Source organism: Schistocerca gregaria, chromosome 2 (assembly GCF_023897955.1).
Source record: "Schistocerca gregaria isolate iqSchGreg1 chromosome 2, iqSchGreg1.2, whole genome shotgun sequence".
Classification (NCBI taxonomy): Eukaryota; Metazoa; Arthropoda; class Insecta; order Orthoptera; family Acrididae; genus Schistocerca; species Schistocerca gregaria.
In genome coordinates, this window is record NC_064921.1 from 607912404 (window position 1) to 607929871 (window position 17468).

The 17468-nt window shown below is 38.1% G+C and overlaps 1 protein-coding gene across 1 annotated transcript in view; it reads right to left on the bottom strand.

The window, feature by feature from the left end:
* The window catches only part of LOC126334565 (UDP-glucuronic acid decarboxylase 1-like), a 58463-nt gene that overhangs the window by 16539 nt on the left and 24456 nt on the right, over positions 1 to 17468 (bottom strand). The window contains exons 4-6 of the mRNA XM_049996950.1: positions 16682 to 16795; positions 16117 to 16304; positions 1039 to 1171 (exon numbers count right to left, since the gene is read on the bottom strand). Of these exons, the coding sequence (XP_049852907.1) occupies positions 1039 to 1171; positions 16117 to 16304; positions 16682 to 16795 (435 nt within the window). The remainder of the gene's footprint in view (positions 1 to 1038; positions 1172 to 16116; positions 16305 to 16681; positions 16796 to 17468) is intronic.

The following is a 17468-nucleotide window of genomic DNA, read 5'->3' on the forward strand; positions in this document are numbered from 1 at the left end:
CAATATTACTACTTATTCTTAGCAATACAAACAACACTGCAATGTAATGATGAACAAATTCCTTAAAAATTGTAAGTCAACTGAATTAAATTTGTAAGGACATTTATAGTGCTCCATAATAATCCCCAGGCTCACTATTACCGAGCTCTCGGTGAAAGAGATATTTACATAAACTGCATTCATTACTCTGCTCTCCAACAAATACTGTTTTATATTTGCAACTGCACAATTATCCTTACGAAAACAGCTCAAACAATGAACCAGTCACAGTAGTGAGTTGGCAAGACTGCCTTCAGTAAAAGTACTTACTAGCAAAATCATTACCTCACTAATACAGGGTGGAGCCAATAAAAATAGCCCAGACAAGTGGATACTACTGGACGTGAATGTATGCATATAACCACACCTGGTTACTTCCAACAGAATGGAGCAACTGCCCATACATCTGGCTAAGTCTTTGACTAATTTACACAACCTTCATGCCTGACAGTTGTTAGCTGAGGTTAGTCAGGTTAGGCCATAGCTGGTCACCCAGGTCACCTGATCTGTCAGTGTGTGACTACTCTGTGTGGGGAGCCCTCAAGTCCAAGGTGCATTGCAATAACCCTCAAAGTCTTCAAGAACTGCAGCAGAGCATTTCAAATGAGGTTGCAGGAATTCCAGTAGTCCAGCTTTGATCCATCTTCAGCAACTTGCTGATCCAGGCCCAAAAGTGCCAAAAAATGAATGGTGATCACTTTCGACATCTGCTATAGTCAGGTTAGTACTGTATTTCCTTTTCTCTGCTGTCTTTCTTTGTACCCTGGAATTCCATTCTCTGGGCCACTTTTATTTGCCCCACCTGATATTGTAAGTGTGGCATTAAATTTTTCTTCTTGATGGAAGCAGTGTGTGACCCACATACAAATACCTGAAGCTGTACCATCAAATTTAAAAAGAATTCCATACCCCAGATGATTCCACATTTCATATTAATGTCTTCAAAGTAAATTAATTACTGGTGGAATTATTATGTAGTTACTGATTTTGGAAGAATACCTTCAATAGTATGCTCAGTGGGGTTTCCTAAATTTACTGGTAATGTGAAATTTGATGCCATTAACGATATCAGACCATTCACAAGATCTGATACATATTGGAAAGATCTTGTCTGTTTACCATGGCCATACACCTGCAAAATAAATTAATAAGAAAAATAACAACTGTAAGACAATGGAATAAACATTGTTTCAGTATGAAATATTTTTAACAACATTCATAATGCTGACGTGTAACAGAGGGCTTGCTTGCCTTGGCTGGCTGACCCTCCCTCACAATGTCATACACCTACAGCTACTTCAACATTTATTCGTCAATTTCAGCATTCTAATATGTTTATTTACTCATCTAAATATGTTATTTTCATGTAAACTTACATAGCTTTTAATCTAACTCACATTCCATTAAGTATTCAGTTTACTTATTGACTCCTGTTTAATGTCTACTGCTTTCAACATAAATGACTGTTGTGCTTTCAACAAAACACATTTCTTTACAGAAGGTCAAAACATACGCATTTTTGTACTGCTGTCTGTCATGATTTTGTTTTTTCACCTATCTGTTGTTTTATATTGTGGGCTCTAGTAAAAATAATCCTTTACTTATCACCACAGAAAGGAAACTCCTATGAATGCACACACACTTTTTCATATCAGTTGCAATGGAAATGCTTAACAACTAAAAACAAAAGATCAATTATTTCAATGTATATACACATTTTTTTAAAAGTTTCAATTTCACTGTGTCGATTAAGACCATGAGCCATTTACATTTTCCTTTAAACAGCACCCAGAAAAAACAACACTGAGACAGCTATGCCATCTGGAATTTCTCGGCATGTTCATCACAAATAGAGCTTCTCTCTGTGCATCATGCCTTGCAAGTACAACTGAAGATGGATTAAAACAGAAGGGATAGCATGGTGTCAAACATTTATTGATTTAAACAATGCCATGTTCTGTTTCAAGTTGAAAATTAAAGTGGAATGTCACACTCCACTCGCGTAGGATCAACTGGAAGTCTAGTTGTCAAGCTATTTCATTTCTACAGCAGTGGTGTTATGTTCTGGAATCATATAGGTACAAGATATCCACTAAAATTGTTGGTAAGTCAACAACACGGTCACCTGAAAGTTGTGCTCTTAATGTTGTTGATGTTGTGATGCCCCTGTTCAACTTTTAACAACGTAGGAAAAGACAGATTGCTACTTACCGTGAAGTAGACACGTTAATTTGCACACAGGCACAATTAAAAGATCCTCACATAAAGCTTTTGGACACAGCCTTTGCCAGTAAAACACACACACACACACACACACACACACACACACACACACACACACACACACACACACCCCTCATGCGCACACGACCGCAAACCCCAGCATCTCAGGCCGGAATACATCATCATGTTAGATGCAAGCAGCAATCTGGAGGGGGTGAGGGAAGGGGAAGGGATAATAGTATACTGGAGGGAGGAGAGACGAACACTGTCTGGTGGAGTGTGCAGGGACTTGACTGCCAATAGGCGCAGTGGCAGGCGTTTGTGGGGCAGGGGTGTGGGGAAAAATTGAGAGGCATTGGGAAAGATGAGCGGATTCATTGGCAGTGGGCTGCAAACAAACAGGGTGGGAGATGAGAATGGGGAAGAGATGATGGGACAGAGGTGATGGAAACTTTTGAGTGTTGGATATGTAGACAATAGGTCCCACCTACAGTAATGTATTGTCCCCACATCCTCCACCAAACAGTTTCCACCCCTTATGTCCCACCATCTCCTCCCCATCCTAATCTCCCACACTATTTTCAGCCCTCTGACAATGCATCCTCCTATATTTGCCCACTCCTCTCCTTTTTTTCTCCTTTTCCCACCCCTCTGCCCCACAACCTAATGACACTGCACATGTTGGCAGTTTAGTCCCTGGACATACCACCAGACACCAGACCCATACACTACTATTCCTTGCCCATCCCCGCCCCTTCAGATTGTTGCTTGCATCCCACATGATGATGCATTCCAGCCCAAGATGCTGGTGTTGGTAGTTACGACTGCATGAGGTGTGTGTGTGTGTGTGTGTGTGTGTGTGTGTGTGTGTGTGTGTGTGTGTGTGTCTTCTACTGTCAAAGGCTGTGGCCAAAAGCTTTATACGAGTATCCTAATTGTGCCTGTCTGCAACTTCACGTGTTTTCTTTATGATAAGTGGTAATCTGTCTTTTCCTACATTACTGATATTCCTACCTTGAGTTTCCGTTTCAATTTTTGCGGTTTGATAATGGTAAGCAGTGGTTTTGATGTGGTGTATATCTAGGGTCTTGTGAGGCGAGTGAACAATTGCTCTCAAACTGCCTTCCTTTGTTGGTGCTGACAATTTTTGGGACTCCCAAGCAAGCGATCCATAATAATAGAAGTGTAGTGCAAACACTTTCTGCATAGATGTCCTTCAGTGGAACTGCCTCTGGCCAATGTGTAAACCTGACATTGTCAACAGACAGGTGAAACACTGAGAGCAAGGCAATAGTCCCACTACATCTATGTGTATATGTTAGATGTGACTGATATCCTCACTGACAGTTAAGCAAGCACTGGCTGCATGTTTGAAATGTTTGCTCACTGACAATGAACACATGCTTTTGGCCACATGTTTAAATCTTGTTTCAATGAAATTCAAGTTATGTAGTACATGGATGACATTTTGGTGGTTCCATGGAGGAACATACGGCCCCAGTTTACCTGTTAACTTATCACAAGTAGCTGTGATGCATGAGGTAACAATATTGTTACAAACGCTAAGGAAGAGGAGTTTGCATTCTTCACTTTCGCCTGTTCTGTGTCACTTCTTTCTCCTTTGCAATATCATCATATAAAATGTTGGCTGGCAACATTATGTTCAAAACTCTGGAACATATATCAGCAGGAATATTCTCTCATCCAGGAAGATACTGAATACTTGTTGTGAACCGCCTACCTGGGTGTTGCTATTTTAGGCACAAAGGCAAACGTATGATTAAATGATGATGGCGACCTCTTGGGTAAAATATTCCGGAGGTAAAAATAGTCCCCCATTCGGATCTCCGGGCAGGGACTACTCAAGAGGATGTCGTTATCAGGAGAAAGAAAACTGGCATTCTACGGATCGGAGTGTGGAATGTCAGATCCCTTAATCGGGCAGGTAGGTTAGAAAATTTAAAAAAGGGAGATGGATAGGTTAAAGTTAGATATAGTGGGAATTAGTGAAGTTCGATGGCAGGAGGAACAAGACCTTTGGTGAGGTGAATAAAGGGTTATAAATACAAAATCAAATAGGCGTAATGAAGGAGTAGGTTTAATAATGAATTTAAAAAAATAGGAGTGCGAGTAAGCTACTACAAACAGCATAGTGAACGTAGTATTGTGGCCAAGATAGACACGAAGCCCACACCTACTACAGTAGTACAAGTATAGATGCCAATTAGCTCTGCAGATGATGAAGAAATTGATGAAATGCATGACGAGATAAAAGAAATTATTCAGGTAGTGAAGGGAGAGAAAAATTTAATAGTCATGAGTGACTGGAATTCGACAGTAGGAAAAGGAAGAAAAGGAAACGTAGGAGGTGAATATGGATTAGGGCTAAGAAATGAAAGAGGAAGTCGCCTGGTAGACTTTTGCACAGAGCGTAACTTAATCATAGCTAACACTTGGTTCAAGAATCATGAAAGAAGATTGTATACATGGAAGAACCCTGGAGATACTAAAAGGTTTCAGATAGATTATATAATGGTAAGACAGAGATTTAGGAACCAGATTTTAAATTTTAAGACATTTCCAGGGGCAGATGTGGACTCTGACCACAATGTATTGGTTACGAACTGTAGATTAAAACTGAAGAAACTGAAAAACGGTGGGAATTTAAGGAGATGGGACGTGGATAAACAGACTAAACCAACGGTTGTAGAGTTTCAGGGAGAGCATAAGGGAACAATTGACAGGAATGGGGGAAAGAAATACAGTAGAAGAAGAATGGGTAGCTTTGAGGGATGAAATAGTCAAGGTAGCAGAGGATCACGTAGGTAAAAAGACGAGGGCTAGTAGAAATCCTTGGGTAACAGAATAGATACTGAATTTAATTGATGAAAGGAAAAAATACAAAAAGTAAGTGAAGCAGGCAAAAAGGAATACAAATGTCTCAAAAATGAGATCGACAGGAAGTACAAAATGGCTAAGCAGTCTTGGCTATAGGACAAATGTAAGGATGTAGAGGCTATCTCACTAGGGGTAAGATAGAAACTGCCTAAAGGAAAATTAAAGAGACCTTTGGAGAAAAGAGAACCACTTGCATGAACATCAAGAGCTCAGATGGAAACCCAGTTCTAAGCAAAGAAGGGAAAGCAGAAAGGTGGAAGGAGTATATAGAGGGTCTATACAGGGATGACGTACTTCAGGACAATATTATGGAAATGGAAGAGGAGGTGGATGAAGATGAAATGGGATATACAATACTGCGTGAAGAGTTTGACAAAGGACTGAAAGACCTGAGTGGAAACAAGGCCCCGGGAGTAGACAACATTCCATTGGAACTACTGACAGCCTTGGGAGAGCCAGTCCTGACAAAACTCTACCATCCGGTGAGCAAGATGTACGAGACAGGCGAAATTCCCTCAGACTTCAAGAAGAATATAATAATTCCAATCCCAAAGAAAGAAGGTGCTGACAAATGTGAAAATTACCAAACTATCACTTTAATAAGACACAGCTGCAAAATACTAACGCCAATTCTTTACAGACGAATGGAAAAACTGGTAGAAGCCGACCTCAGGGAAGATCAGTTTAGATTCCGTAGAAATGTTGGAACACGTGAGGCAAAACTGATCCTACGTCTTATCTTAGAAGAAAGATTAAGGAAAGGCAAACCTACATTCCTAGCATTTGTAGACTTGGAGCAAGCTTTTGACAATGTTGACTGGAATACTATCTTTCACATTCTGAAGGTGGCAGGGGTAAAATACAGGGAGCAAAAGGCTATTTACAATTTGTACAGAAACCAGATGGCAGTTATAAGAGTTGAGGGACATGAAATGGAAGCAGTGGTTGGGAAAGGAGTGAGACAGGGTTGTAGCCTCTCCCTGATGCTATTCTATCTGTATATTGAACAAGCAGTAAAGGAAACAAAAGAAAGGTTTGGAGTAGGTATTAAAATCCATGGAGAAGAAATAAAAACTTTGAGGTTCGCCGATGACATTGTAATTCTGTCAGAGACAGCAAAGGACTTGGAAGAGCAGTTGAACGGAATGGACAGTGTCTTGAAAGGAGGGTATAAGATGAACATGAACAAAAGCAAAACTGGGATAATGGAATGTAGTTGAATTAAGTCGGGTGATGTTGAGGGTATTAGATTTGGAAATGAAATACTTAAAGTAGTAAAGGAGTTTTGCTATTTGGGGAGCAAAATAACTGATGATGACCGAAGTAGAGAGGATATAAAATGTAGACTGGCAGTGGCAAGGATAGTGTTTCTGAAGAAGAGAAATTTGTTAACATTGAGTATTGATTTAAGTGTCAAGAAATTGTTTCTGGAAGTATTTGTATGGAGTGTAGCGATGTATGGAAGTGAAACAGGGACAATAAATAGTTTAAACAAGAACAGAATAGAAGCTTTCGAAATGTGGTGCTACAGAAGAATGCTTTAGATTAAATGGGTAGATCAATAACTAATGAGGAGATATTGAATAGAATTGGAGAGAAGGTGTTCTGAGGCATCAAGGGATCACCATTTAGTACTGGAGGGCAGCGTGGAGAGTAAAAATCATAGAGGGAGACCAAGAGATGAAGAAGCCTGCACAGGATAGAGTAGCATGGAGAGCTGCAACAAACAAGTCTCAGTACTGAAGACCACAACAACAACAACATGCCAATCAAGACGACTTCTGAATCAGCTAAAACAACCATTACTAGCTTCAAACACCTCATCTTTGGCTGCCTCCCCAGCTTCTTCTTTCAGTTTCTCAAATATCAGCTTAGTTTTAGAGCACACCACATTCTAATCAACAGGACAATTTCCATTTGAGCGATAATACCATGAAGTTTACGAATAATACCCAAGTTCAAAGACTGAGCAATTCTCACAGCTTCCAGAATTTTTTCTTTACCTTTCACAATTGTTTTCACTGTTTATTCCGGTAGATCAGACTTCTTTGGCAATTTTAATTTTTGCATTGAAGCCCTTGATAACATGAAGATTAAATTCCAAAGATAATGATTTTCTTCCCTTTTTTGATGCAAATGAATCAGTTCTGCTACATTTGGATGACACAGGCTCTATCAATCCTTGGGGAGGGGGAGGGGGGGGGCAGCAGAATGGCGGAATTGAGGTGCGCAGCAATTCAAACAGATAAATCACGTAACTCTAGATTTGCATAAAAAAGGGTAGCACATATTTAACTGTTTGTGTATGTTGTTATAATGTAATTTCAGTTTAGAATATTTTCAGCATAATTCTATTTTAATTCCTCGTAAGTTGTTATGTTATTTGAAAATTAATGAAGATACACACTGAAACATTAGCAAATGCACAATTGTGCATGTCGGACCTAATGTCAAATTTTTTAAGACATTAGCTTGTTGACAGAGGGCTGATATTCACAAGTGTTTCAATGTCTGTATCTTTCACGTCTGAAAGCCAGTTGATTTCATATGGTCTTGTGATGTTTTGTCATTACTTTAATAATATCACTCTGTCTAATAGTTATTTCAACACTTGTGAGTGATACTGTGATCGCTGCTTTGCTAAATCCACAAGATATAGATGATTTAAGCAATGATGGTGATATCCTTGAATCTACTTGACTCCTAAATGCAAAGACAAATGCTTCAAATTCCTGGAAGAATTCATCTGGGTCATCTTCACAGGTGAAGATTTTAAAGAAACATTCACTTCACAGTACAATGAAGATGACATCCAACAACAGTAAACTGAAAACCTGGGGAACATAAACAACATATGTGACAGCAAAAGAACCAAACATACATGTTTCTGACTATAACTGCACCAGGCAAATGGTGAAAAACCTATTTGACGACACTTTTCTCTGGTGACACCACCTTCTGAAGATCAGAGCCAGCAATAAACCTTACTATTCATGCTTTATATTAAAGCAGAAATTTTTAACAATATTGTTCAAGAAAAGTTTCATTTCATTTTTTTCAGTATGTTGTCAAAGTTGCAAACCCAGCATCTTATTTCCTAAATTCCTTCAATGAACAATTGTTCCAAAAAGCAGCAACCTATACAGACATTTACTACATGGCTAAAACAGAATTACAACCTGCAAGAAATTCACAGGAAATCAAGAAATTAATTGGAGTGCACATAAACTGCATGCAAGTGCAATCAATCAATAAAAGGAACTAAAGTGTGCGATCAGCAGATGGAGGGGTAATATACACATAAAAACTAAAAAGTGGATCCTCCAGATAAATTTACATTTGATGAATGTGGCATGCCTGAATTTGGTATAGGAATGATCGTAAGGCAAAAAAAGTTTTAATAAGAGACATATGTATTCCAGATGGCCATGAGGGAATACCTTGTCATAGCATGAATGGAAAGCCTTACAGGAATTGATGATCATGATGAAACCGAAGGAGACGGCCACTTATTATAGCTGAAAGAAAAAAATATATACCATTATGTTCACCATGCACGAATAAGAGGTCATTCAAATTTGATAAATATTCTGCTGCAAGAAGTTGCCACAAAACCTGTTGCAAACAGCCTAGAAAAAAAATGTGATAGTTGGAGTTCCTATTTTCAAAAACACACAAAATGCAACCTTGGGTCTGGAAGGGACAGAACATGCAGCGGTTGGTAGTTGTTGAAAAAATATAACTCATAAAATATCATTGGTTACTCGCATTTCGGCAACAGCATGCATGTCTTGCCGAAAAGTTGATGAATTTTTGTGTCTTAGTTCTACTTTGATTAGCAATTTTTAACTTTGTGCAATTCTGATTCCCAATTTCTGTGGTACGAGGTGTTTTTAAGCCTGTTTTTCGAAAAGTCAATTACAGTTTGGACATGAAATCTGCAATTAGCTCAGCAACTCGCTATCAAACTATCCCGAAATGTAATGATACTTTGTTACCCCATTGCTAGTATGTGCAGTAATAAACTGGGACTCCACTTACAAAATCCATCTTTGTATTTTTTTCACCACACGGGATATTTCCATACAGGTGTTGTTATATGGTGAGTCTGCCACGAAAAGAGACATTCAAATTATTACAGTAACATTGGAATAATGATTGGAGCGATTCTTGTGTACTCCCAGTCACAATGGGGTCAACATTTAAGGGACCTAATAAAAATAATTATTTATTTAGCACCACAAAAAGAAACCATTATAAATGCACACATATCTTTTAGTGTAAGATTCAATAACAATACTAAATAACTAAAAACAAAAGATCAATTACTCTTGTTTATCCATAGTTTTTACAGTGTTTACACTTTACTGTGTCTATTACAGCCACAATACTACATACTGTTACCACTCTGTGGAGTCAATGGCAACTGCTTCACATACTAAAAGAAGCCCTTTTTTAATTCCAGGACCTATTTAAGGCTCAAGTGACACAAGATGCCACTTGGGGTGGCAAGCTGAGACATACACCACGACTGTAAGATTTACCTACATGATGCATCACAATTTGTAGTGGTCTCTTTGGGCACCAAGGGCAAGGGCACTCAAGTGTAAGATTTGTATAAAGGATGTACACAACAAGCAGCAAAAACTAACATAGGTGAAAGTGAAGGAGGAGGGAGCAAAGTAGATTCACTTGCGAGGAAAAATGTTCTTGAACCAGTCCTGATTAACTCAACCAATAATACCCCCCTTCCCTGCACTGCCAGACATTATGTAAGAGCACATTTATCAGTCTCAAAGAGTGAAATTTCAAGTACTGTGGTACCTGTAAAAGGCCTCCTAGGCCCATTAACACTTACACAGTAATAAAAAATAAATGTTCTGTGAAAAAATGTTTAACTGTACTCGCACAGTAACTTAAACGGGCATCTATCTTCCAACACAGTAAATAATTAAATGTGCTAAGAAAAAAGTTTAGAGAAGGCTGTGTAACTGCGCTGAATGAGTAAAGGGCTGCACGACTGAACAAACTTTAAGTGTATTCTTGCAGCAATACCAAGAAAGTGTAATTTCACAATTACTTCTACTCAAATATGAATTCTGTAAATTTATTATTTCACAGACAACATTGTCTGAATTCATCACTGACAAATTATGTTAAAAACTATTTTTATCACAATTCCTAAAAATACCGACACATAATTTCACCGAGTTCCATGTTTTATTCTGCCGTCTCTCATACTCTTTGTTTCTCACTTTTCTGTCACTTTAAGACTTTATGCTGTGATCACTCAGTGGAATGAATTACTATTAATACTACACTTAAGTTTTTGTGATGTACCAACTAATAGCACATGGATTTTTGATGCACTATGAAATGAAGAGAGTCACACACACCTGATGTCAATGAGGAGAGTGTTTATGCACACTTAAGGTATGTAAAAATTTGGGAATAACATCTGCACTACAAACGGGTACCAGACTAAAATGTAAAGTAATACCACACAGAAATGAATGAATCGTGAAGGAGGGTACGGGGAGTGGGGGAAGCAGACTCCAGTACCTTTCCAAGCGGCCCTGACCGTGCCATCTACTGGCTGCCATACCAACTGTCAACTGTTATCGTATTTTATAGACTACAATATTCAATTTTTTCCTCAAAAAACTGCCTCCAAAATTCAGGTGATCTTACAATCAAAATTAATATACAAATGTCTAGTGTTTGATTTATAACCCCCGCCAATCTTAAAAATTGCTATATATTTGAAGTAGCGGGAAACCTATCTCTATCTGGCAAAACTGGATTCAACTGACACCAGTGGTGTACCAATGTGACAAACATGAGTTGTGGGGATTCACAAGCTTGCTAACACTATCTCCCCCCAGCCAGCCATTACAAACCCAGCACACTGTCTAGCCTATGATGTGTCATTGCAGTCTATGGTGTCAGTGAACTTGAACTGAAAGTGATTTGTTGCTGGTAACAGTATAATACTTTTGTTAGTAGCTAGTTATATAATGGAACAAAATCAAAAGGTCTTCATATGATGTGGGCTATATATTGAAAGCAGCAGTATATGTAGAACAACATGGAGCTGCTGAGTGGCACTTTGGCACTCCACAAAATCATCATTCACAATCGGTGGGCTGATGAAGGACTGAAAAAAAATGAGGAAGACTAAATGTGCAAATAGAGGACTGAATTCAAAATGGCAAGAACTAGAAGGCGATGTATTGAAATAGGTTCAAGAACACCATCAGAATGGCACTGGAAACAATATAAAATGATTCAAATACCCAAACTTTAACAGTGGAGTGGGTTGGTGCTACGGGTTTATGAAGTGTCATGGACTTACCCTGTGAGCAAAAACCAATATATCTCAGAAAATACCACAAGAGGATAACAAGAAAACGGCTTTATTATTCTACATTGAAAGAAAATCAGAGTGGAACTAAGCCAAATAGTGAATATGGAAAAAATTTCTCTGACATTTGATGTGCCAAGTAACAGAACTGTTGCTGTGAAAGGTGCTAAAATCGTCAAAAAATGTGCTACACTGTTGTCCTTTCATGCTGTGTTGACGGTACTTAACTTAATCCAATTATCATTTTCAAGTGCAAAACAATGCCAAAACCTTCTGAAATACCACCAGGTGTTGCTCACATATATGACAAGGATTGGATGGATGAGGCTGCTATGAAATTATGGATTAAAGGAGTGTGGGAGGAAGGAAAGGTGCTTTATTGAAGAAGATTTCTGTTCTCGTGCTAGATCTGTTTAGTAGTCATTTGAAAAATTCTGTGAATGAAAAATTGAGACAGGGAAATATGGAGCTTGCTGCCGTTGTGGAAGGACTTACTTCAAAACTGCAATCTCCTGATGCCTTGATAAATAAATCACTTAATGTGTATATTAGAGAGAAGTGGAACAAATGGATAGTGGATGAAACCCAACATCAATTCACGATGAAAGGAGCTTTAAAATGACCTATGATCAAACAAGAGTGTCATTGGATAGAAGTCATGGTCTAGAGTGAGAGAGGACATTATTCAAGGTGTATATGTGGACAAGAAAAAAAAATTCCTGAATTTTCCCCGGATCTCCCGGTTAAAAACACACTTTTTGAGATGTGAAAATTTACTTCTTCCAATGTGAAAATACATTTTTTCCACAATAAGCGAGCTGTAAAAATATCAATCCTTTGAACAGCAAAGGTTTTATGCACCAGCGTAGAACTACCCAGCACTTTAGAAAACGAAAATGAAACTTGGCATGAGGGCAAGGGGAGGGGGGGTGCGTTTTAGACCTTTGTTGTGCAGCAACATGTACATAGAATATTTTCATATTACAATACGCTAAATATTTTCGTATTACAAAAGTATAAATTCAAATTCCAACAAACGCAGCACTTTATAGTTTCTGAAGCACTAAAATAGAGATTGCAATGCACTTTGGTAAGCCAATCATAGATCATGTCGGGTGATCTTGCGAGCCAATGACAGCAGATATTCAGAGCATAGGACATGGCATGCACTCAGCCAATAGCAACATCACTGTTAAGCAGCGTGAACACATAAGTAGGAAAAGTTAATGTACATAGTGTAGCTACAAGAAAAGCTAAGCTTTCACATATAATATTGGTCTTTTTAGCATGCATTACACTTTGAGATACATCACACAAATGCGTCAGTAAAATTTTAAACAATGACATTAATCTCTGGTCTCCTGGGCTTGAAATTATTCAAAGTAGCTGGTACTCAAAGTGTAAGTTTTACATTAGAGCCAAATGCTCTCTGATTTAAGAAATTCACTGCACTTTCTCACGCGTAACATAATTCACCTTGTGTAAAAGGAAATTTCCTTTGAAAATGACACTTTTTAAAGAAATATTCGAAATATTTTCCCCGTGACCTCTTAGACATGGATTCGTTTCAGCAGCTGCCACAGAGCGCCAGAAAACAGGCATTACTGCATGTAGGCCACTGGAAGCCAGTACATTCGTACACATATAGCATTAAGAGATCTTACATGACGTCATAAAAGAAATAGGGCATCAGAGGATACTTCAAGAACATGGGAGTTCCATAAACCATACTAAAATGCATGATTCAGCTTAGAGGACACATTCATATGTGTATATTCACAACGAAGTAGGCCCCTATCTGATGATAAGCTTTTTTGTAAACTTTTCAGGATGCAAATTTTCTTGGAGTAGCAGTACTGCAGTGTCTCACGTTTGGTTCTTTATTATACCATACATGCCAGAAGATAAAAATTGTCATGTGAAATTCTGTGAAAAGTTGAAGCTAGCCAATAGTGTGGAACAAACACTCTGTATCTTAAAACTGACTGCACCTGCGGAAAACATTCATGAAAACCACATTTATTTAGCAAACCACAAAAGCAACTTAATTGACAACAAGGTGATTAATGTTTTACTGCCAAAAATGTGGAAATGAAATAAAATAAAATGAGAAAACTTAAACCAGTAACGTATTTTAGCCTTCCGTAATTATGAGAGTGTGTTTTAATTCACTTGATAGCTTCCGGCCACGGAAATCCATTTTGTTTTCATTTGATGTGTAAACTGTACACGAAGAGGAAGCAGCAAAATCACCAAACCTAAACACGGATAACTACCCCCCCACCCCATTAAAACCCAGACTGCTCTGTGCATGCACGAATCTGGCAGCTTGAGCGTGCCAGAAAAATTTTTCTGGGTAGCATAACTACTCCTTGCTACTGCAGCAGCCACACTTCAAGTAGCCAGAAAAGGGAGAAGGTACTGCTCATACACAATTCAACTGCGCATGGGCATGAGCCTGCTGGCAACTGCTCAAACAAACTTAATGTAAACAGTTACGATGTCACATTCATTGGAAGCAGGTATCTGTTATAAAATATTTCATTGTCTTTAATGCGAACTTTTTTCCATGTCTTTGACACATTTTGCTTTTGGCATGCACTTTTGTGTGTACTGTGTTTTGTTGTAAATGGCGCATTAACTTTGCAACTTAAGTTTTATTTTGGTTTTTTCCTCACGTTTATGTTTCATTGCTGAAGTATTATTCTGCAGCAGCAGGATACAGTAAAATTGTTTGTTACACTATTAGTTCTTACCAGTACAAATTACAAAATTTTACTGAACACTAAAACAATGACAAATACCTGGAATTATAAAAAGATTCCCAGGTCTTCCCTGGTTTTCTCCTGCTTAAAAAAATTCCCGGGTTTCTCCCGGATTTCCCGGTTGCCTGGAGAGTATACATTTTGTTATTGTTAAATCTTTCATGAAGTTTGTCATAAGTAATGCTCTCGATGGCAGTGAAGACCATCTTATATATGAAGAGGACACTGATGATAACAAATAGGAGGAGAAGGAGTAAGAAGCAGCCCAGTTGACAATTTTCAGTGATTTTTAAAGATAAGTTCGGTTTTACAAATTACAATATTTTTTTAGTCTGGCTTTGCAATCTGATGGTAAAAACGTTACTTTTTAAAAAAACTGCTTAAAAGTTAAGGTGTGTCTTATAGTCCGTAAAACACGGTATGTACTGTGCGTTTATGAAAGTTAAAAGTGAAACAGGAGCATAACAGAAGCTTATAGGGTCCGTGAAATCTAAATTGATAGTTGCATATTGAACGACGGTGCTTGTCACTAACAGTTCACATAGACAATTCGAAATTAAAAACAACTAGTACTAAACTTACATTGTGGCAATTAAAAAATAATAAAAATTACATATCAATCACTTTGAAATGATTACATATGCAAGGTTCTATATTTGATCACTAAGGATGGCAGCAGCCCACAAAACATGAGCACGCCGAAGTTGATAGGCTTCTGCCGATCCAGAACTAGAGTGCCCTTAAAGCCCTCATTCACCTCTTTGTGAATGGACTATAGGTGAACTTATGGGCAGTACAAATGCTAATTATCCCTTATCAGAAGTGTTTTATAAATAATGAGTGCACAAAAAAACCAAGCAAATGTGTTGATGTTAACAATACGAAACTTCAGCTACCTTGTGTCATGCTGTCAAACACAGCCAAACTTCTTCAAATATAGACACAACCATGATGCCAAGATCAGCAATAACTCTAAACCTGAAGAAATTCTGTATACAAGGAAGGATACATTGGGAAATAAAAGGTAACCTATATACAGAGAATAATTAAAAAAAGAGAAGAAAACAATGGTCAGCTTCCTCAACTGTATTCTTGCGCCATAGTATTTCTACACACTGTTGTCACTATATTGCTTTATATGTGTGGGGTGGGGGAGTGGGGGGGGGGGAGAGGGAGAGGGAGAGGGAGAGGGAGAGGGAGAGGGAGAGGGAGAGGGAGAGGGAGAGGGAGAGGGAGAGGGAGAGGGAGAGGGAGAGGGAGAGGGAGAGGGAGAGGGAGAGGGAGAGGGAGAGGGAGAGGGAGAGGGAGAGGGAGAGGGAGAGGGAGAGGGAGATTCCGTCACCACAAAACCAAATACAATTCAACTAGCAAATGCCACGACAACAAAAAGGCCACTACAATATCAAGGACTTTCAAATCCTTTTTCCTCCACCCAAACACAATTTATTCAAGTCCAGACACAATTTATACACACATTCAAATGTAAGCAACCATTAATGTCAATTGTAGTCTATTACATTTGAGACAACTGTAGCAACTTAACCATCTTTTATTTTTAGAAGCAGTATCCAAGTACTGAATCAGTCTCACATTGGTAACCTTCATAATAAAACATGTTTTCAGTCTTCAGTATTATAATTAATAATGACCCCCCATCACGCGCGCACACACACACACACACACACACACACACACACACACACACACACACACACACACACACAGTAATTAAAAGTATGAAGTGCCACTTACATTGCTGTAATCATTTATTCTAACCTTCATCATTTTACTTAAATACTATAATATCAAAAGGATGTAGAAACTCACTGTGATGGTTTCATTGTTAAGAGCTTGAAGAATGAAGTTTGATACCACTCTTCCATCATTCATATGCATTCTTGGTCCATATGTGTTAAATATTCTTGCAACTCTAACATCAACTTTCTCCTGTTTTGCATAGGCATAGCTTAGTGTTTCAGCAACCCTTTTCCCTTCATCATAACATGCCCTGGGACCTAAACAATTAATGTAATACATACTAAGCTTTGAAGATTTAATAGAGTTTAGAAATTATATTTCTTCAGGAATTTATCATTTCTTCAAGAATTTGGCTAAGAAAAGAAATTTTCAATTTTATGCATCTTATATTTATTCAGCCTCAAATTATGCTTCGAAACTGGACAATTATAGCAGAATGCTATTTTTTTTATGTTCCACATTATTCTTCATCTACTCTGTCGAGCACATGCTTCTAACCTGTCATACAACACACTGCAACTGAGGAAATTGTGTGTGTGTGTGTGTGTGTGTGTGTGTGTGTGTGTGTGTGTAAACCGATGTATTACATGTTCATTATAAGGAATATAATTATATCTTTCTGTTTGATTCTCACCTATAGGGTTGACATGGCCCCAGTAAGTTTCTGGTTGGGGATGCACTTCCGGGTCGCCATACACTTCCGATGTACTGGCAATCAAAACTCTAGCACCAACTCTTTTTGCCAGCCCTGTAAACAAAATTAAATTATTGCAACCAATTAAATGTTTATCATAAACCAGTAAAAAAATCTTTTTAATTTCACTGGCAACAGATATTTTTAAGGCTCAACTGACTACTAACATAAAATTTAGCATTAATATTTCATTGATTCCACACAACTACATGTAACACTACGCACTCTCTTTCTTTCTGTCTTTCTTTCTTTTTTCACTCACCTTCAATGAGGAACTCAGCAGGTTGACACCAGCAACCTACTGCAGTCAAGTAACACTTTAGTGCATTAACAACCAATGTGAGATTAGTGCACAGCCTTATTTCCAGTTTTGTATTTTTGTGATAACTGATATTTATATGGCAGAAATACTTATTGTTATCATCATTTTAATTTTTAAGGTAATTTTAATAACTTGAAATACTGGTATGTTAATCAACTTTCTACACCAATCTAAACCTTTCAAAATTTTCAACATAATATAAAAGATGCAGTTTCCATTTCTTCTCTTAGCTGCACTGAGCAAAGTTGTGTAGTGGTTAGCACAGCGGACTCAAATTGTGGAGGACACGCCAGTTAAAATCTGCATCTGGCCATCCAGATTTAGGTTTTCCACAATTTCTCTAAATTGCTCCAGACAAATGCTGAGATGGTTCCTTTGAAAATGCACAGCTGATTTCCATCCCCA